At 57.6% G+C, this 21,291-nt stretch overlaps 1 protein-coding gene and 1 long non-coding RNA gene across 3 annotated transcripts in view; both read right to left on the bottom strand.

Annotated features, from left to right (window-relative positions):
- AHNAK (AHNAK nucleoprotein) overlaps nucleotides 1–12,008 on the bottom strand; it is a 30,214-nt gene extending 18,206 nt beyond the window's left edge. For both annotated transcript variants that reach the window (XM_081534792.1, XM_081534793.1), the window contains exons 1-4: nucleotides 11,862–12,008; nucleotides 1,956–2,059; nucleotides 1,494–1,650; nucleotides 884–1,071 (exon numbers count right to left, since the gene is read on the bottom strand). In XM_081534792.1, the coding sequence (XP_081390918.1) occupies nucleotides 884–1,071; nucleotides 1,494–1,650 (345 nt within the window). In that variant the 5' untranslated portion in view covers nucleotides 1,956–2,059; nucleotides 11,862–12,008. The remainder of the gene's footprint in view (nucleotides 1–883; nucleotides 1,072–1,493; nucleotides 1,651–1,955; nucleotides 2,060–11,861) is intronic.
- A 1,567-nt stretch (nucleotides 12,009–13,575) lies between these two features.
- LOC145523799 (uncharacterized) lies at nucleotides 13,576–15,539 on the bottom strand. Its single transcript, XR_014066892.1, has 3 exons — nucleotides 15,212–15,539; nucleotides 14,638–14,781; nucleotides 13,576–14,321 (listed from the first exon to the last, which is right to left on the bottom strand). It is a non-coding gene; the product is annotated as an uncharacterized LOC145523799 (long non-coding RNA).
- Nucleotides 15,540–21,291: the final 5,752 nt, after the last annotated feature.

The raw sequence follows: 21,291 nt of genomic DNA, 5'->3' as shown, positions 1-21,291 counted from the left end.
GTGACAGATGCCCGGCCACAGCCCAGCCGACAACACAGTCGCCTGCTCCCCAAAGAAGCCGGGACCGTTAGGGAGGGCCACGGAGCCTTCTGGGACCAAGCATGAGAGGCTAAACAGAGGGGCTGACAGCCACATCACAGGAAGAAAACAAATTATTTGGGGAAACTCTGGCAAGCAAAAGCCATGGGGAAGACTGGGGACAGTAGACTCCTGGACACTGGGACCTGGGAGATGGATTCACAACCAATTCTAGATTCGAGTCAGCCTATCAAGTTTCTCAGATGCCTCCTGGTGACCAGCTCTGTGCTGACTGACTTCAGTTCTCAGCTCTCAACTGCCTGGCCTTGTTCGTTTAATCTGGAGGGGAATCCTCTCAGGGACCCTTTGGACAGCATCAGTGGAGCCTGGTTGTGCTGGGCTTAACACTCCCACTTTGAGGGACTCATTATTTGTTAAATAAACAAGCCATTGGAAGGAGCAGAGAAACGTCCCTCAGGCACTTCGCTGCCCAGCCTCTGACTCACAGACGAGTCCAGGCCTCTGGAAGCAGAAAAACGATGTCTGGGAGGCAGAGCTGGGTACCGAGGAAATATTTTCAAAGATCCTCATAAAGCAGCCGACCTGCCTCCCAGCACCTCAGACCAGACTGATCAGTGGGTCCCCACACACAGGGGCCTCTGGGGAGACCAACAGAAGACTTTTAGCAGCAGCAGCGGCCACACGTGAATAGGAGTAACAGGCTGGCTTGACAGAGAGCAGAGGGTGAGAGTGGGAGAGAAAAGCAGGGAAGGACGAGTGAGGTCCCTCAAGCAGACAGAGGCCCAGGAAAGGGAGCCGAGCGGCCAGAGGAGCTCAGGGAGCAGCCGGCCAGCCAGGAACTCACCAGAACCACTTCAGAGCTATGGGAACTGAAGACCTCATGGGTCCAGGTCTGGCCAGGCTCAGGGGACCGGTCCCCCTTGCGATGCAGCTTCAGGCCCACGGTGTGGTGGCCCATGGTGTTCAGCAGTTGGGTCACCTCATCCGACTGCAGGTTGTCAAAGTAGATGGTGGCACCCACAATCTGGTCCCCTGAGCAGGAAGGAGCAAGACGTGGGTAAGACCACCCAGAGTTTCGGGGAAACAACACAAAACCCAGCACTCTGCAATGGGCTCTTGGACTGACTCACAGGTGTGGTAACACCCATGGTAGAGATGAGGAAACTGAGGCAGGGAGGACAACTAATTGGCCCAAAGTGGCAGAGCTCCTGGTGGTAGAGTCGGAACAAAGGAAGCACAACATCTTCAACCCAAGGGACCACCTCCCACGAGGACTGTGAATGAACAAGCAACAAAGAGTGGGCAGGGGAGGGCAGGGCTTGGGTACCGACCATCCTGATGCCACTGATACCAGGCACTCCACAGCCACCTGCCCGCTTGTGCTGCCCCCTGCACAGCCCCTCCACAAGCCTCCCTGCTACCCCAGCACTGGCCCACACCCCGAGAAGACTCACCCTCCTTGACCACCCCAGTGCGGGCCGCAGGGGAGTTCTGCATCACCTCCTGCACAAAGACGCCGTCATCCCTCTGGGTGATGGTCAGCCCATGAGAGCCGCTGCCCTGCCAGTTGGGCAGCAGCAGCTCCCGGGTCGTCTCCTCCTCCTTCTCCATCTGCATGGGGCAACAAAACGGAGCTCAGGACAGTGGGGCAGCAAGGCCATGGGGGGATGAGGAAGCCAGGGATCCCCCCTCTGGGAGTGGGGCACTGTCTCCAAGGTACCAGCTTCTGCTGTGGGCGAGCTCCCAAGGCACAAGGGAGAAATCGGAAATGGGTTAATGGATGCAACCACACCAGAGGTAACTGGCCCCTCATCCCATTCCACACGCCTCCCGGTCCCATGCTACGTGCTACAGTCCATCCAGGTCTCTACCCTCCCCACTCCCCACCCAGTCACCTTCCCCTCCCTCCTACTGACCTTCACAGGACTTGGCTCAGGAGCGGATGCCTTGCCAGGAGCCCGCCCCTCCTTCCTCTTCTCTCCTCAGGATATCTCTCTCTTGGGAATCTCGGTCACACCGTCTAGGGGAAGGATCATGATCAGGTTCTCCCTCAACAGCTGGCTCGCTCGCAACCCTGCCCCGGCTGCTATGCAAGAGAGATGGCTGGATGTCCTGTCCGCCGGGGCCAAACCAAAACCCCAACCCCGCTACTGTCATCGACTCCATTCACACATGACTCTCCAAGGCTGGGATCACGGGAAGGGGGTTTGGAAGAGGCCAGACTCAGATTCCAATCCTAGCTCAGCATCTTGCGAGCTGTGTGACCCAGGCCAAGTCACTTAACTTCTCTGAACCTCCATTTCCTCATCTGTGCAAATGGAGATGATAAAGGATCCCCATGAGGACTGAAGGAAGGAGAAAGAACATGAGTGGAAAGCTCTGGCCCACAGGGGCCTCCCAGCATCCTCATCCTCACTGGGTCCCTTGTAACAGCTTCAGGAAGGAGACGTTACTTTCCCACATCACAGATGGAGAAACTGAGGTTTAGACAGGTCAGCTGGCCAGGGTCCACCATAAGAGAGCAACACGCCTGGGCTCTGAGCCTGTAACTCTCCCCTGGACACACCACATCCGGCATGTAGCTCTAACCGGTGTGAGATCCCCCCTCCTCAGAGCGTCCAGCCCTGGGGGTCATGGGCAACCTGCAAGCCGGGCTGGTGGTGGCCAAAGGTGAGCGAAGCTGGGTCACCCTGTCTAACCCCGGTCTTGGGTCCAGGGGGACACTCGCCAGCTGGAGCTCCAGGGGCCCAGCTACAGGCAGAGGCTGAGCAATGGAAGCCCCGGGCCTCTCAGCACTGGCCCAAGCCAGTCCAGTTGTGCCATCTCAGGCACACGGTGAGTCAGGGCCCATCAGGCTGCCCCAGCTGGGCCCAGAGCCAGGTCCCCATAGGTGAGGAGCAAAGACCCTCCAGCTACAGCTGTTGGCTGCGGGGGGACCCAGGGAGACACCAGGCGGGGGTCCAGCCTCCAGCCACCCACACATAATGGCAGCAGGAGCCACCCAGAAGCACGTCTGTGAAACCATGAGGGGGTGCTAGAAGTCGTGGAGAGCTTTGCCCAAAGCCAAAAACCGCTGACATCCAGAAATCAGCCAACCAATCAATTAATACATGCATACCGATCGCCCCCGTGTCATTGTACAGGCCACTGCAGAGAAAACCAGAAAGGGACAGAGGCACTCAGCCCAGCTCTGAATTACATGCTCTGCTAGGTTGTTACCTAACATCACTGGTGTATCCTCCAAACACACCCCACGGGCCACATATGGAGAGTTAAAAGACCATGTTCCTGGAACTTCCCTGATGGCCCAGTAGTTAAGACTCCAAGCTCCCAATGCAAGGGGCCAAGTTCCAGCCCCGGTCAGGGAACTAACCCACATGCCACATGGCACAGCCAAAAAAAAAAAAAAAAGATTTAGTTCCTGTCCCAGATATAAATTATGAGCAAGGTGCTCAGGGTGTGACTAATCTGGCCTCAGAATTATCCAGAAGGTTTGGGAGCCTTCTAGAGGGGGGATGAAATCTAAATGGGATCTTGAAGGTACTGAGTTTGCCTCTGAGGATAAGATTTACAGAAATTCATGAGCACAGTAGGACTTCCAATGTCAGGCAGATCATATTACCAATGAAGACAGCCACAGACACCCTGTTCCCCAACCACCTGCACTCACTCATGTGGTATTTATGTCAGCGCAGGTGCCAGCCAGGAGGCCAGAGGGCAGCCTGCTGGCACAGGTGTCAGCTGGGGCAATCACCTCCTCCCTTCCTACCGGAAGTCCAGCTGACCCTTCCCACAGAGAAACAGCAAAAGCTGGGACTTCAGCGGTGCCCTCCCCCAGCCTTCAGCACTGAGTAGCCAGCCAGGCAGACAAGGGGGGAGCCAGACCAGGAGGGGAAGGAAAAGGCTTCCACCCAAGGGCTCTGCAGCTCCCCGAAGCCACTGAGTGCGCTGGCACCCTCTCTTCCTCCTTGAGCAGGGCCCCTTTTTTCAACCTCACATCCTGGTGCTGAGCCAGCAGCCGGCAAGGGGGGCAGAGAGCCACTCAGCTCACCCTCGCCCACATCTCAGCCCCACCCTCCCTCCTTCCCCAGTGAGTCACTGCGGCTGCAACAGCTCCAGACACGCCAAGGGTCACACCTAAAACCTGCTTCATGGGCCAGACCCCTGGGTACCAGAGGGGCTGGGGCTCCAGGAAGAGGCAATGGGCTTCCCTGCCAGCTGTTCGGCCCAGAGTCCCCAGTCCAGAGCCCCCGGAAGCCCGAGTGGGAGGCTCAGAAGGGATCATCCACATCACTCCACCCCAGGGGCTAATGAGGAGGACATCATGAGTGAAGAAGGGACCACAGCCCTTGAGAATGGGAGGCACTGGACTCGAGGCTGCAGGTTGACCCTGGCAGGGCACCCGCTGGCTTCCCAGCCAGGTGGGGCTGCCAACCACCCTGCCTGCCCTGGCTCAGGCCTCACCTCCTGGCCAGCCAGGCAAGACTCCCCTTCCCTCCCCTTCCATCTGACCTGGCAGGACACAGGGGTGCTGGCAGGGGATTCGAGGCCACGGTGGCAAGGGCCTATTTTCTGCACTTGGGTCCCAGGCCATGGTTTCACCCACACCTGGGGCCTGTACCAAACCCAGGAGGTCCTTCCTTCTTCTCCCACACGTCAGGTGAAGCCAGCTCCCCCGGGGGCTAGGGGCACCACCCTGCTGCCGCCCAAAGCAGTCTTTGGAGCCTTGGGGAATTCTACACATTCCTCAAGTGTCAGAAGCCATCGAAGCCCTCGGAGCTGGAAGAACCCTTAGTCCACATGTGCCTCCTCTATCAGTGGGATTCTCTAGCCAAGAATACTGGAGTGGGTTGCCATTCCCTTCTCCAGGGACTCCTCCCCACCCAAGGATCAAACCTGGGTCTTCCTGCATTGCAGGCAGGTTCTTTACCATCTGAGCCACCACGGAAGCCCTAACTTAGATTCAGTTAAACATTTAGCCCACAGGTTGTAGGAACCACATTTCAGAAGCTCAACAGCTACTCATGGCTACCATATTACAAGCGCAAATACAGAACACTGCCACCACTGCAGAAAGTTCTGTGGGACGGCACTGCCTGCTATTGACAGATGGGGAGAGTGAGGTCCGGAGCCCTGAGAATGGGGGAGTGCTGGGGCCCTGGAACCCCCAGGTCTGCCAGCTTCCCGCCAGTACCTGACACCAGCTCACAGGAACCTTTGTGATGGTAAGGGCTGGAGTGGAGACCCTCTAAGGCAGAGAGCTGCCTGGAGGGCAAAAAAGGAGTGACATGGTGAGGACACTTCAGCTTCAAGGCAGAGAGGACAGGCATCTGAGGCTGCAGCGACAGAGTGCATGTAATTCAGTCCAGAAGCAGCTAGAGAAGAACGAAGCTGCCCTGATGATTCAAAACCACAAAGAGGATGTGCAGCAGGGTTCAGCCCATGCCATCTCTGCAGATCTCTGCCCTGGATGAGCAACACCCAGGCAGACCCAGGAGAAGACCAGGAAGCAGACCCTGTGCCCGGGGAAGATGGTCTCTGCCAGCTGTGACCCCCTAGAAGGGCATGTTTTCCCACTGGTCCCAGGAAACCCCTTCTGCCCAAGAGCCAGTGTGAACACAGCCAGGGAGGGGGCGCAGTCTAGCTGCTGCAGCAGCCAAAGACAACCTCGCAGCCAGGGTCAGTGTCAAGGTGACAGGAACTAACACACACACACACACCCTGACAGTCAGGTCTGTACGCCTCAGTGCCTCCACGCACCACGCCTGAAGTCAAGATACACAGCAGAGGGACCCGACTCTGTGCATATGCCCACCACAGGCAGGACATCGAAGGTGACACGCCAAGATGGAAAGAAGCACGCCAGCCCACACTGGGGAGGACACAGCCACAAAACTTCCACCCAGCACACGGGCAAAGTGACCCACCAGACACACAGGCCCTGGAGAAGCAGTACCCCACGGTGAGAACAACAAGATGACTCACAACCAGAGCTGAGACTTCCACCAGCCAGAAAGCCACGAACACACGGATAGCCAAGGGCCAGGGGCTGGGATATTCAGAGAAAAGAGAGACACACCCAGAGAGGCCATCTACTCTCGTGAACACTCACCGGGCAGTAAAGAGGAAGAGAAAGAGCCACGTTAAAAGAAACAACCCTTCCCAGGTGAAGAGAAAGAATTTTGCCGAGCTCCAATAGCACCCCAGGACTGTGCTCGTTCCACGCCTGGGGTCCCCTTTCTTTCCCAAACAATCCTATGTGATTAAGAATTAATATCCTTATTTTAGAGTGCAGAAACAGGCCCCGAGGTTAAATGACTTGCCCCAGTATGAGACAGAAGTGAAATGCAAGCCCGGGGATCTCTGACTCCGAGGCCAACAGTCTTAGCCAGGAAAAGGGAGGAAGACACGAATAAACACAGACACAGGATGAGAAGCCACAGAGAAAGATGCACAAGGGAGATACACAGGCGGGAGAGATCTCTATGGAGGGGGGCTCAGTGAGAGCCGGAGAGACACACCCACAGGGAGGCGGACAGGCCTCCAGGCTCGTCCAAAGAAAGACCCACAGAGTGGGACCAGGATGCTTCAGGGGACGTTAAAACACAGGAAACAGAGGGCTTGAGGTTTGGGTAGGGGCGGGAGGCCCCCAGGAAGCAGTGATGTCCATCACGTGTCACAAGCACAGGAGGAAAGGTGAGTGGCCACTAGCATCTGTGCCCACACACCAGCCTCGTCCCGACCCAGCTCGGAGACAGCAAACCCAGAATGTGCAGAGCCCCAGGTATCCCAAAGCCCAGGATCTGAGGGCCCTTGTGGTTCTAGGCTCATCAGCTCTGTGTCCCCAGGACTCAGAAATCCTGAGCTGCCCAGAACCCAGGCTCACCTGCAGACTCTCTGGACCCTAGCAGGTGAAGACCAAGAGAGAGGCCCACCGGGAGACAGGCCCTGGCAGGCAGGTTAAGGCAAACACTTCCACTCGCTGGGAAATGGGAACAGCCACGACAGGCAGATGCCAAGTCAGAGGACAAGGAGGAAGAGAAGAGTGGCCTCTCTTCTAGGTGCTAAAACCTCCAAATGGACCTCCATGTATGCAGCTGCCAGACCTCAGTCTAGAAAAACAACCTGTCCCATTCTAAATGGAGTAGAACTTCACAGTTATCTCCCGAGTCTACGTTGGCACCAAGAACTCTGAGGTCAGCTGATTCTGGCCTGTGCACCCCCAGGGGCACTTTCAACTTGCATAGGGTGTGTGTGTTGGGGAGGTTGAATTATCAGGGAGAATCTGACCAACATGTTGCAAGACATGGGCAACATGGGCACTGGCAAGATGATCAAAGACTCGCAAGGCCAACAGGCAACCCACCCATGCATGCAGAGACACTCCTGAGTCCCCAACCCCTCCCAACCCGGAGCAGGCTCACAGTCCCTGCCTCCACCAGCTCACAAAAGACACCAGTCAGGGCAGCCCCAGGCCCTGTCCATCATGGAGGGAGCCTGTTTCTGTTAACCTGGTATCCAGAGGCTGCGTGCACCTGCGAGCTCCTCCCCGGCTGCCTGGGCCGCTGGCCCCACCCACACCTCCTACCAGGAAGAAGTTTTTCCAGCCTCATCACCCAGCCCTCTTCTCCCGTCCAGTCCCTCTCCCTGGCCCCTCACCACCGTGCTGGAGTTTCCCCACACCTTGGCTTCCAGGGCAGCTCCCCACCCCCACCCCTGGGGGCAGCTGCTTTCAGGAGTCAGCCCAGCGGCCTTTCTCCACCTCTGTCCCCTGGCCCCTAGCACTCTCCTAGCCCCAGTGCTCCAAGTTCAAGCTTTCAGCCAGAAGATAGATTCTGTCTTCCTTCCCTGACCCAGAGGGACTTCTTTGTGGGACTGGGGAGTCTTGGGGGGAGGGGGGTGTCTGGGGCATCTTTCCATTCCCCATGCGGGCAGTCCCCACACCTGGCTACCTCTTCAGAGAACAGTGGGCCTTGACCCAGGACAGCTAGGATGAAGACACCGGCTTGGGATGTCGGGGGCGGGGGCGGGATGGAGGGGGGAAGGCCCCTGCTGAGTTGAGGAGGGGTGAGCTCACTCCCTTACTCAGTCTCGCCCTGGGGGATAGATTACAGTTTGGGAGCTACCACGGCCCAGCTCTCCGCCCAGCGGCTGGGCCTCGCTAGTGCAGGGGCTCGCAGCCAGGCCGCCGGCCCAGCTGCCAGAGAGCCACCCCCAGCCCGGCCAGGCGCTTCCCCTTCCCCTAGAACCTCCGCTCCAGCCCCCGGGGGACATGGCAGGATGCCCCTCCCTGAAGCCTCCATCAGCCACGGCCTCACACCCAGGCCTGTGCTCACCCTCCCTCAGGCCTCTGGACACAAACTCCAGGACCTAGAACCATCCAGGAAGGAGAAACTCACTGGAGTCCTTCCCTACGGCCCCCGCACCCCCTCTGAAACCTCCACCACCACCGGGGCAGAGTCCCGTGGCTACCCCCTGCCCCTTATGCCCCAGACACAAGCAGGGGTGACACATTCAGGGCGGGCCCGCCAGCCAGAGACGCCCTCTCACAGGTAACAACACTTATTTCTCGGCTCTGACACGAGCAGAGTCTCTAGGCCACCATGAAACAGTGACCCCAGAGCCAGGACCTCCCATAAAACAGCCCAGCTGGCCGTCTGGAGACTGAAGGGAGGAAGAGGGGGTCCATCAACATACATTCCTGCTGAGCCCGCTGTGGCCCACCCAGGAGATCCCCCCCTCCCCCTGCTGTGCCTCTTAGGCTCACTCAGGCCCGGAGGAAACCAGTCAGCTCAGGAAGGCCGGGCGACCAGCGGGATGGTCAGAGCCCGGGGAAATGCCAGCTCCCTGGGAGCCTGGATGAAGCCTGTTGAGGGGCAATGGGAGAACAGAAAGCCCTAACGACCACCAGTTGAAACGTCCCATTCCCACCCCTCTCCAGGGGCGACCCCCCTGCTTCACGTGCACATGCCCCAGGTCAGCCCAGCTCCAGGGAGAGAGAGAAGCTGGGGTTTCCAGGGTGTGGTGGGGAGGTGAGAGTCAGCAGGGGAGAGTTACCAGCAGGAGCCCGACTAGCTCTCCCAGTCTGCTTCTGCCTGTCCCCAGGCCGTTCCCAAGAGCTGAGGAAGGTGATGACCACGCCCCAGAGACCCACACACTCCTCCACCCCCACAGCTTTGCCCCAACCTCTCAAACCAGCTCCTCAGGCTCTGGGTGGCGTGCTCAGCCAGGGCCAGCCAGCCCATTCCAACTGAGCCTAGGAATCCAGGTCGGTGGTGCCCGGGCATCCCCAGCCAAGGCCTTCCTGGGACACAGGTTACCCCTGGACCCCCAGCCCATTCCCTGCCGTTGACCGATGATGGCCATCTCCCTTCACAGGTCTCCCAGGAGTCACTCTTTTGGGTCCCACTTTGAGCCCCGGACCTGCAGTCACATCCCCCTCAGCTGGAGTCTGGCTGGTTCAAGTCCTCAGCTCTTCACAAAGTTGCCCCAACAAGGACCCCCGAATCACTGCTACGGGCCCCCTAGCATCGGCTGTAAGCCCCACCTATGTGGCTTCCTGTGTGTCCTGGTTCTCTGAACAATGTCCCTGCATATAACCTTTAAGGACAAGTTTTGGGGGAGGGCCTCAGACACCCTCTGATCCCCGTTGCCAATACTCCAGACTCTTCGTCCTCTGCTAGCCCACCTCTCATGCCCCCACCCCCTTCCCGGTCCTCTCCCCCCCATCTCACCCCTCAGCCTCAGGTTCCCTTCTCTCCCCACTCTGCATACACACCCCAATCAAGGGCTAGCCCAACCCATCATCCTCTGGGGGCCAAGAAGAAGGAAGCTTCCCCACTGAGCTTCAGAAAGGAAGTGAGTGCCACACCCTGCCCCAGGGATTTCCCTCCTGGGGGCAGAAGAGAGGGAGCACCAAAGGAGAATCTACTCCCCGAATTTACACCCAGCCCTGGTGAGGGGGCCCTAAGAGGCCTTCCAATGCATCTTCAACCTCTCTCTCTTTTCCCCTGACTCCCTTGCCTTCTTCTATCACCCCAGCCCTCCAAAGCATCACTGTGTCACCCAAAATCAACCCAGTCTCTCTCATGTTCTAGGCTGTGCACCACAGGGCACACGATCCCTGCAGTCAGAGGCTGAATTCTAGTCGAGGAAACTGTTTCAAAACCCAGAGGTAACTATCTGGGTCCTTGTTCCTCCAAAGGTCCAGGACCTGCTCTAAGGACCTCACTGGCACAGGAGGATTCTACGGTGCGTTTTCACAGATCCACTCCGTAGAGCAGAGCACCCAGCAGCAGGTTCCCTGGGGGCACCTCACCACCTCCCGGGTGGCAGCCACGCCCTGCGAAAGGCACACACGAGGCTCACAATTCTCTGGGACTACAACGTGCGGAGGCGCCAGTGCCCTCCCCACGTGGGGCAGGGGTCCAGTTAGATGCCCCATCTGCCTATTCGGCTGCCCTCCCACCCACGGGGCAGAGTCAGCCCTGCTCAGACCCACGTGTCCCTCGTGGCCAGCGACGCCAAAGGGCTGCGCCCCCGCATCCCGGGGCCCTGGCACTGCAGGGGGCACCGAGCCCGCCAGCGGAGGGCCAGCCCTCGCGCACTGCACACCGTCTCCCGGCATGGGAAAGCCTTATATAACACAGTTCTCCGAACACACCCTAAGCCCGGAGCCTTTCCAACTCCCCGGCAGGACCTCTCCCCTCCGCCGTCGCCTCAAGAGCGCGCCTGGGGAGCGGAGGGGTCCTGGGAGGGGAGCTGAGCCCTCCTCCCCCTACGCCCGCCGGACTCCGGCCCCCGCCTCCCCCACAAGCCCTGTCGCCCCCCTCCCCTTTATCCCTCGCCACTCCTTCCCGAGTTCTGGTTTGAATTAGTCACCGGCTCCAACCACCACATTCCTCAGGCTGCTGGCGCCGAGCCAGGGGCTGGGGCGGGGGCCATCCCGCCCGGACGGGTTTGGGAGTGGGGTTGGGGAGAAAGCGCCGCCTCTGAAGGGGAAGGGGCGGTCCCGAGGGCCGAGCCGCTGCACAGCCCCACTCCCCGCCCACCCCCAGGGCAAGAATCTCCCCAATTATGTCCCCCACCCCCACTCCCACCCGTCCCGCCGCGGGGCGCGCTGCAAACTTCCCGGCTCCGCCGCCCTAGAGGAAGAAGGGATTTTTTCTGGAGCTGGGAACACAGAGGCGCAAGGCTAGGGCGGGGCAGCCGAAGGGAGGCTGAGGGGCCGCCGGGAGCCAGAAAGGGAGAGGCTGGCGGTGCAGAACTGGGTGGGGCCCGGAGGACTCGGGACGCGAAGTCAGGGGCGGAGGTGTGGGGCGTGGGGAGGGACGGCGGACGGGGTGCGCGGCGCTGGGGCGCAGGGGCGCCGGGAGGGGCCGAGGGGCCGCGCCGCGATCTCGGAAACTTCTCCAGTAAACACGGAATAGGCAAGGAGCAGCGCGCCGAGCCACCGCCCCACGGAGAAGGAGGGGGTGGGACGGGGCCACCGGGCCAAGAACCGGCGCCCGGCCGTGCAGCAGGGACAACGATCAGCCCTCGAGAGACAGACGGACTGGAGCAAACCGCGCCTCGGAGCGATTTTCCAACTTTGCCCAACTTGCGCCCCTTCCAACGCCCCAACTCCGGAGGCGGAGCTCCGCTCCCAGGGCACTACGCTTGGCCTCCCGGTGGCGGCCCGAGGCTGCCCACCTTGCTCCAAGTTGAGCCTTCACAGTGACACTCACCCAAAGCGCCTCGCCCAAGTCCTGCCACCCACCTCCCCTCCGGCTTTCCCGGCGTCTCGTTCCCCAATCGCACCAAGGTGCGCCGGACGCCCCTACCTGCGCGCTCAGCCCCAGGGCACAGCCATAGCCGGCGCGGGGCCCGAGGTCGCGGTGCTGCGGCTGCTGCAGGCGGCGAGCCCCGGTCGGGGCGGGTCCGGCAGGGCGGGCGGTGCAGTCCCCGCGGCGGAGCTGCTCCGAGTGGCCGGGCCCCTGCGCGCGGAGGCGGCTCTTGTAACTCCGGCTCCAGCGGGCGGGTCTGCCCCGAGCTGTGGGGAGAGGGCGGGGCCGGGCGGGGCCGGAGCTGGGCTGGGACGGGCGAGCCGGGCCGACCCTTCAGGGACCCGAAAGCGGGCTGCTGGGAGGGCACGGGGGGCGCGGGGATCCGGGGGGCGCGGGGATCCGGGGGGCGCGGCACGTCGGAGGTGTTGCCTTCCCCTGCCCCCATCCACTGCCCACCCCGGGCCCACCGGGCCTGGATCTGCCCCCTGACTTAGGCGTGTGGCTTCTTCTGCAAGAAACTCTTGGAAGCTGGACCTGCGAATCAGCCCATTTTGCAGGAAGGACCAAGGGGTTCGGACCGCGGCTGGGGGGGCTTGAGTGATTCATCCGCGACCTCCAGCCTGACGCGGACCTTTGAGTTTTCTCTCAACGCTGCCCACTGCCCTTCTAATCCTAGGCCCCAGGTTCTTCACTTGGTTCTTCACGCAGCCGCGCCCATTTCTCGCCCTCCCTCTTTCCGGGCGCCCCTCAGCGCCTACCCGCCCCCAGAACCGGCCTGGAGACGCTGGCCCCACCTGCTGGAGTCAGGGTCACCAGCGCCCCACGTGCCACCGTGCCGCTCTGGCCGCTGCAGCGACACGGGAGTCAGGCCTGCACCCCTTGGAGGAGCAGAGTCCGCGCTGCCTACCTCCCTGTCCCCCACTTTCCTCTTCTTATTTCTGCTCGGACCCCCCTCCTCCACCGCCCCACTCCCCTGGACGCTGAGTTTCCAACTTTACAGCCATTTCCCACAGCCACTTCTAACTACACGGAGATTTTATTAAACGTTTAATGACGGGGTGCGGGGGGGCCTTCTGGCTTCACCCTCATTCTCTTCTCCCCCATGAATCCTCTTATCCTCCCTCCTGGATGGCCACCCACTGCCCACGTGGAGCCAGTTTTCCTCTCCTCTGGAATGCTGGGGAAGTGAGACCCCACGCTGGAGACCTGAGAAGACCTGGCCCGCTGTACCATCCTGAGTGGGCTGGGGCTGAGACCAACGGCCCTGTCCTCTGAAATGGCAAACATGTTTACAGGCTAAAAATACCCAACAGCCAACTCCGCTGCCAGCCCTGGGGGCTGTGTCCCAGGTCCAGTTACCGGCATAGGGTACAGGCATGGGGGAGGGAAGACCCAGCCAAAGGAGCCACAGACAGGCAGGCAGTCAGATAATGGACGCAGAAAGGTGGAGACATGTGTGTAGACATTCAGACCGGCACAGACATGCAGAGACACATAGTCAAAGCACAGACTTGGGCACTGGCATTCTCTCATATTTTCTCTCTCACTCTCTCTCTCACACACACAAACACACACACATAGAGTGACTCAAACCCAGAGCAGAGGCAGTTCCACCACCTGTATCACAAGCACACAATCAGAAACCCAGACTTTCAGAATCACCTCCACCTCCATTGTGGTCTGCTCCCCTTTCCCAGCACCTACCTTATTTAAAGAAAAAAAAAAATTCAACTTTGGAATGCTTTAAAAAATAAAAACCAAGAGCTAATTATTTCCGATATCAATGATTTTTTAAACTTTATTTCATATTAAATAACATGTATTCAGTTTTTTAAATATAGACCAAGAATACAGATAAAGTGGCCTGTGCCCCTACAAGTCAGATTAATCCTTGTTGCTGTTTCGGAGGTAAAAATCAACACCTCTATAGGGTGAAGGATGTCAGTACAGAAAAGTAGAACAATAAAAAGTAGATGTCTCCCTCCACCCCCGAGCTAGTCCCTCTCCCCAAAAATAACCACAGTTAACAGTTTACCAGAGGAGTTTTAACTTTACGAAATGAATCATTTGGTTCCTTGAAAGTGCCAGGGTTTCCAATATATGTTAAAATGCGAGCTGATTGACAGCTAGGTTTTTCAGACAGATAGCTGTGATACGACATATGCCACAAAGATAGGGGGTCCGCACAAAGGGCCATGGGAATTTGGAGGGAGGGGCTGGAACAGGAAAGGAAGAGTGTGGAAGGGTGTGGATATTGTGCTTTCAACTCAGCTGGGGCTCCCTCAGCCCCCCAGGAGTGAAAGAGCAGAGGCTGGTGTCCTGGGCTCAGAGCCAACTTATCAGCTCCATTGTTTGTTCTGGCCACCCTCTTGGTCAACAGAGAAGAAGGCAGGAGAGGCCGGTCTGGGGAGCAGCTACAGAGCAGGGATTACTGTCCAGGTACTTGGTTCAGGGGCAGGAGTGTCAGGATACATGGTAGGAGGTGGTCCTGGGGAGTGGCTCCTGCCCCCTCCTAGGCTAGGAGGGTACAGAAGGGATAAACTAGATTCTGCCCCCTAAAAAGCCATGATCCTACTTGCTGCACCAAAGCTGGCAGGGAAAGGGAATATTTTCAACAGTCTTCAATGGTGCAACTGGAGACACAACACTTTTAGAAATTTCTGCCACCCCTTCTCCTTCTGCCTACTCCTGTAGCCCTCACCTTTCACCCCTCCTCCCCAAGAGCTACGTTCATGGTGATCTTGTCTAACACTGCTGTAGGCACCTTGTGTGTCAGCCCATTTAATCCTCACGCACAGGAAGGAAATGGTCTGGGAGAGGGGCAGTGATTTACCTAAAATCACATAACCTTCAGAAGCAGGACTCCAAGCTCCCATCCGCATCTAAGCTCCAGGCAGGCAGGCATTGTCTGTTCTCTGCTGTGTACTCTGTGTCTACAGCAGTGGCTGGCACCTAGCAATCACGCCAGAACACTTTGCTAAAAAAGTGAATGAATGAATGAATAAACTGCAGATATAACTGGCCCCAAAGCCCTTGTTCTTCTTCTTTTTTTAAATAATTTTTTGGCCACTCATGTAGGATCTTAGTTCCCTGACCAGGGATCGAACCTGCACCACGCCCCTTGCATTGGAAGCTTGGAGTCTCAACCAATGGCCCATCAGAGAAGTCCCCCCAAAGTTCTTGTTCTTTATACAACAGCATCCTGTACCCTACAAGGTTCCCCTCGCTCTCAGCCCCCATGTGTAGTTCTCTCATGCAGCTTTGCACAAACGTTTACTGTGTCCAGTACTGGGCCAGGGGTAGGTGATTGTGGTGGTGGTGGTACAGGTAACAGAGTCCTTGACAAGATGGAATCCTTGTCGCCAGGTGCTCAGTCCAGAAGGATCTAGCCTCTGATGCTACCCTACCTTGTACTGTGAGTCCCATGCTTTGGAAAAACTGGATGTCATCTTTTCTTGCAGATCTTTTACACCCATATCTTACTCCCCCCATAAAGATACACTATTTTTTAGTTAAAAGGAGTTCCCTCCGTCTGAACATTGTTTCAGATTTCCCTGTCAAAGTAAGGGCTACCCAGGGATCTGAGAGGATTTCATCCTTCCCGCTGGTGCTACACTGCCCTTCAGAAGCATCCCACACCACACAGTCCTCCAGACCCACTGGAAAAGCAAGGTCAGCTCTAGGAATCGTCATCACTGGGATACCCCAGCTTCGCCAGAAGTGCCACTCCCTCCCCGGGGGTTCCCTGATTTGTAGGTAGTATGTGTGTGATGAACCCTGGGCTCCTGTGTTGCCAGGCAACGTGCCTCTGTTTTGTTCTTATTATGCCTGTTTCCATAGCAACCGCAAAGGGGCGCTCTGTGGGCAGGCCCCGTGCCAGGGGATTCCCCTTCCCTTCCCTTCTCCCCACAGTCCCCTTCTCTGAAATCAGTGCATGATGAGGAAGAAAAGATGCGACTGCTCTACGAGTCATCATGGCTTTTAAACTCTGATCCCAGGAAGGAAGTGAAAGGTGTAGTCTGTTCACAATCTCTTTGAAAGCAGACTTTTCGTCCAGTCAAGGGCCCTTTGGCATGTCAGCCTTGGGAGCACAGAAATTACTGTCACCCCTTCTTTGAGTCACGGGGCATTTCCCAGACCCCCTCTCCACCCCGTACAACACACCAGCTCCGACATGAGCATCCCTGCCAAGCATCAGGCCCTTCTCCATGCACTTTCGATTCTTTGTAAAAATATATATTTATTTGGCTGCACCAGATCTTAGTTTTGGCATGTGAGGTCTAGTTGCCTGATCAAGGATCGAAGCCGGGGCCCCCCTGCATTGGGAGGGCAGAGTCTTAGACACTGGATCACCAGGGAAGTCTCTCACTTTTGATTCTTAATGTATCATCTTCCCCAGTGGAGCAGCAAGCTTATTGGGTGATTTTGGGATCCAATTATTTTCTAAGCAATTCTCAAACTCCAAACTCAAACTCAACATAGGAAGCCGAGTCAACCCATCCTCCTCCAGCTCAATTCAAATCCCAGCCTGTATTTAAAGCTCAGGCTTCAAATAAGGAGTTCCTGAATTGCTCAGATCAGACAGCTGAGATTACCGGAAACCCTCCCATTACACTCAGTCCTAATTGAGATCTTCAGGCCCAAGCAGAACCCAAGTTAAAGCTGATTAGAGAACAAGAGACAAGACCCAGGGCCCTGAGTAGAGAGACTGGGAGGTAAGAAGGCAAAGACATGCTGTCCAGGCAAGTGAAGGAGGGGAAAAAGGGAGCAGGGAGAGTGGGGCGGGAGGATGCATGGTGACAACTGGATTCCTAGATGGCCCTGCGCTGTGGGGGCTAGGATGCTGGGGGAGCAAAAAGATGACAGGAAATGGGGACCCAGGATTAAGGAGAAGAAGTGGCAAAACAGGACAGAATGAGGCTGTCAAGGGAGGGAGGGAGGGAGGGAGAGAGAGAAAAAAAAAGCCCGAAGCTGAGCTAGGGACTGGGCGGACGGACTTGTAAACAGGAGCCGAGGGAGGGAGCTGGAATGAACGGAGCAGCCAACGCCCCAGCCAGCTCCCCTCCCCAGCAGGGAGCGGGGAGCGCGAGGGAGGCGCCGGGAGAGGGGAGCACCGGTCTCCTCGCCCCTTTTTTGGACTCTGCCTTTCTCCCACACTTTCCAAATTCCTCTGCTTTCCCCCCAGTTCCCCGGGGAAGGGGAGATCAGCCCGGGCTTCTCTTTCCGTCCTCTGCTCACACTTCCCAAGTCCAGTTTAAGGGGATCAGACGGAGCGGGGAAGGAAGGGCCTAGGCTGCCCAGAGCCTGAGTCACCACATAGTTGAGGTTCCTGTCACTCGAAGTCCCGCCTCTGCTACACCCTGTGCCCTCTGTCCGCTGCCCCAGGGACTTGGATCGCTGGGGCTGACCCTGCCCTAGGACCTGCTCCACTTCCACGAGCCTCACCCGGGTCAGGGCTGTCCTTCTCGGGCTGATACCACCTTCTTCCTGGCTTCCGAAACCTACTGTGCTTTGTCCATCGCTTTTGGGGGAAAGCACTCTTCTGCTCTTTTTTTGGGAGCAAAAGTGACTCGGTTGAGTGGCTGCAAGAACTGTGGAAAGAGAAGCATGCACCCCTGATAAGTCACTTCCCCTCTCTGGACTCCAGTTTCCTCCTGGGTGAAAGAAAGGGACTACGTGCTGTGGTCTCCCAGAGGTACATTCTGTAAGACTGAGTCAAAGAGATGGGGAGTTGCTATTGAACGCAGTGGGATAAAAGGGGTGTGTTTGCTAACCCCTGTCCTAACAGTAGGAGTGGGCAAGGCACAGGCACAGGCAAGGCCACCGTAGGGCAGCCAACACCCCAGGCAACTCGGTGACTCAGGTCCCCACACACAGGGCAACAGGCAGGAAGGCACCCCGCGGCTCCCCTGTGAGTCAGGGAAATGCAGATCTCCGTGGAGAATGACCAGCCAAGGTCCGCTATAACCAACTCTCCCTTACAACCTAGAAAGCTTCCAATCCCAGTGTAGGCCCCCGCGTCCCTTTGATGAGTGTCCTAACCTCCCTGACCCGGCCTCCACTCCTCCTGCCTGGCCTTGGCAACCCCTCTGCCTCCCACTCCATAGCCCTCCTTCCCCTCCAATGGCTCCCCTGTCCTGCCATGTCCCCTCGCTTACCCGTTGGCTCTGCCCATCCTCACTATCCACCCCCATCCTGGCAGAGCCAGCCAGATGATTGCAAAAGGGCTGAGCCAGCGGGAGAGGCCCTCACATGACAGCTGTTCCTGCTGCGGAGGGGAGGGGGCAGCTGGAAGTAGAGGGAGGCACATTCCACGGGAGATCTGATCAGAAATAGCCCCAAACCCTGAATGACCATCCAGCTCTGGCTCAGTGCAAAGCCTGCCCATTGTATAAAACAAAGTAAGGTCAACAGGCTGTCTTTGGAATCCCGAGGAAATTAGGAAAACAAAAGGGGGCGGTTACAGCAGGGGAGGGGGCTACAAGAATGAAAAAAAATCCAGGAACGTCTAGAGATCCAGGGTTATGAAGGATACCTTTGCCATTGACCCAGCCCCACCTGCCCAAGATATTCTCCCTCTTACAAGATTCAAGTGAATATAGGGTTACTCTCCAGCAACCGCCATCACCCACCACTCCACCCATCCCTTGGGTGCTGAGGTACCAGGACACCCCAGTCATTCCACAGCCTCCTCTGGGAGCCATGCCAGCCTGATTAGAGCAAACAGACAAGAGCAGGTGGCATAGTTTCTCTAACCTTTCTGGAGTGCCAGTATTTTAGCTCCATAGCATTAGGCAAAGAATAAAGACAGTGGATACCCCAGAATGACATTCTAACATACAGAGAACTGACCAAATCACGTGGGGAAAGTTACAGTGTCCTGGAGGTACCGCTGATGGGTGAACCAAGGAAGCCACACTCACCCAGGAAAACCCATTTGATGTTTGGAGGGAAAGTTTGTATTCTGAGGACATGCCATGAAAGGTTGCCATGAAAACCATGGTATCAGTTTCAGAAATGACTGGGTGGAGTCTTCAAAGCACTTCATGCCTCTCCCTTCAACATTCTAGACCCTTCCCCCACCCTTCAAAAGGGGAACTGGCACACTTGGGGCATATGGGCAGCTGGTGGGATGGGTCCGACCCAGTGCGAGCAGCAGCTGTCCAGCTCTGGCTCCAACCAGGACATGAGGAAAAGATAATCTAGGTCTTTCTTGGAAGAACTTTAAAGGCTTTTGACTTTTTAATAAGTGACTTAAGCAGAAGCACCAACAAAGCTAAAATAAATAGCTGCTTTGACCAGTATCTACTGGTTTATCTACAAGTTAAACCAAGACTCGGCCTCCCACTGACATTCTAGCCTCTGTAAAGATTTTATCAGCAGCAGCAGCAGCAAATGCACCTCTTGAGCCCTGGCCCCCTCTGCAGTTTCTCACCCTCTCTTTCTGGAGGCGCTGAGAATCTGTCCAGGAAGCAGATGAAACAGTCTCCTCTTTCCCCCATCCTATCTCATTTCTCCAAGACCCTGCCCTGTCCTCAGCTCTCGACCCACTCGCAGCGCCCTCATCCCTTTCCACCCCGCGACCCCAGCGCCTGCCGGCCCGAGTCACACCCTGGGCGCGGGGATGCCAGCTCCTGCGCGAGCCTCCCCGGCACGTCGCGAGAGTGACTCCCCCACGGGAGACGTCCCCCCCGCGCAAGCTCTCACTGGCTGCGGGTGGCGAGCCGGGCGGGGTCGGGAGCGCCCACGCCCCGCGCCGGGAGGGGCGGGGAAAGGGGCGGGGCTGCAGCCGCAGCGCGGAGGGCGAAGGAGGGGGGGCGCCCAGCTGGATCCTGTAGGGCGCGAGTCCCCAGCCTGCGGCGGTGCGGTGACTCAGGGCTCCCCAGGGCAGGGTGGGGACTGAACCAGCTACAGATGTATTCCCTGTTTCCCCGCCCCACATCTGCCGCTAGAAACTCCTGCGGTTCATCTCTTTCGAGCCCACCCCTGCAGGGTAGAGGCCCTCCCATCTCACCCCGCCTCCGGCCACAACCCCTTCCCTTCGGGCCTCCCACCCCACCTCCGGCTTGCGGGTCCTGGCCCTCCCCCAAGCGCAGGCCTGGCCTCCTCCGACAACCTGGCCGTACTCCTCTGCACCAAACCGCCCGAGTTAGAGGCGCTGGAGGCAGGACGTGTGGATGAGTCACTCTTCCTGCAGTCTCCGAGGGAGGCTGGGAGGCGGTCCAGGCCCCCCACGCCAGAACCCCGCTGTCCACGTGGGCTGCCAGGCCCGCCGCAGCTCGAGCTGCGGCCCACCCAGCGGAACCGCCGCCGCTTTCCCCAGGCCTCTCAGGCTAACCCTTCAAACCTACCTGCCCGGCTCGATTTCTCCTGCCTCAGCCTCCAAGGTCCTGGGAAGATTAAGGGTACCAGGAAGGTCGGGAAAATTACACAAGACAAGGAGCCGGGGGTGTGGAGGGAAATGGAATCCGGGAGGGGAGTCTGACAGGTTCTGTGAGGCCCCAGCAACCAGCCTAGGGCACACCCTGGCCAGCACCTAGCACTCTTAGATCCTATCCTAGAGGAGCCCAGAATATTCGGAAGCAAGATAGAGCTACCAAGGGAGCCAAGTCTGAGCAAGAATCAACCCATCCTCACCCAGCTGGATTCCAAGTCGCAACCTTCCCAATCATTTATTCACAGAACCCCAACTGCAGTCAAGGTCCTAGCTCAGTTAGTCCTACACCCTTACAAGCTACCAGCCTGTACCCACCTGGACCAGGAGAAATCACTGTGTCCCCTCCCCAGCCAAGAATCCCCTTCTTTGGGCCTACACTAAAAGGGATGGGAAAAAAATAACCAGTTACGTATAACCTGGAGACCAGACTCACGACTTTCTGCATATGCTTCAAAATGTGAACCAAACCAGGTTTCCAATTTCCCCTGAGCTGTTAAATTTACAGGGAGATCCATAATGCTCTTCACAACACAGAAAAGACCATCAGAGAAGGGCAAGTTATCTCTGAAAAGGGTGTAATAAAAATTAAGCTCAAAGGAAAAAAAAACCAACCAGCACTGGTCTGAGCAGGGTTGTTAAATGACATTTATGACTGCTCCACATTCCAGGAAGCAGCAGGGTGTGTTTATGGTACAGGCTCCAGGGACACCCACTGGGTTCAAAATTCTGCCTCCACCACCTAAGACATATGATCACAGGCAAGTTACTTAAATCTTGGAACCCCACTTCCTTGTGAGAAAGTAGGGATACCCCAGAGACGATCCGCTGACAAGTTGGGCCCATAGGCCAGTTATCTGTTCCAAGGAGCCTGTGCCTCATCTTGTTGTTGGTCTGCAGTGTTAAAGCTCTGATCCTTGGCAGTGGCTGCTGCCCCACCAGGCAGCGGCGGGGAGCTGTTAAGTGGCTGTGCGTGCTGTGCTCTCACCGCACCAGCAGGTACTCTTCCCCCGTCACGGGGGAGGGTCTGGAATTACGTAGTTACAAAGCCCC

The sequence above is a fragment of the Giraffa tippelskirchi genome, chromosome 10 (assembly GCF_054371585.1).
Source record: "Giraffa tippelskirchi isolate mGirTip1 chromosome 10, T2T-mGirTip1v1.2.pri, whole genome shotgun sequence".
Classification (NCBI taxonomy): domain Eukaryota; kingdom Metazoa; phylum Chordata; class Mammalia; order Artiodactyla; family Giraffidae; genus Giraffa; species Giraffa tippelskirchi.
This window is presented reverse-complemented; position numbering and strand designations above follow the sequence as displayed.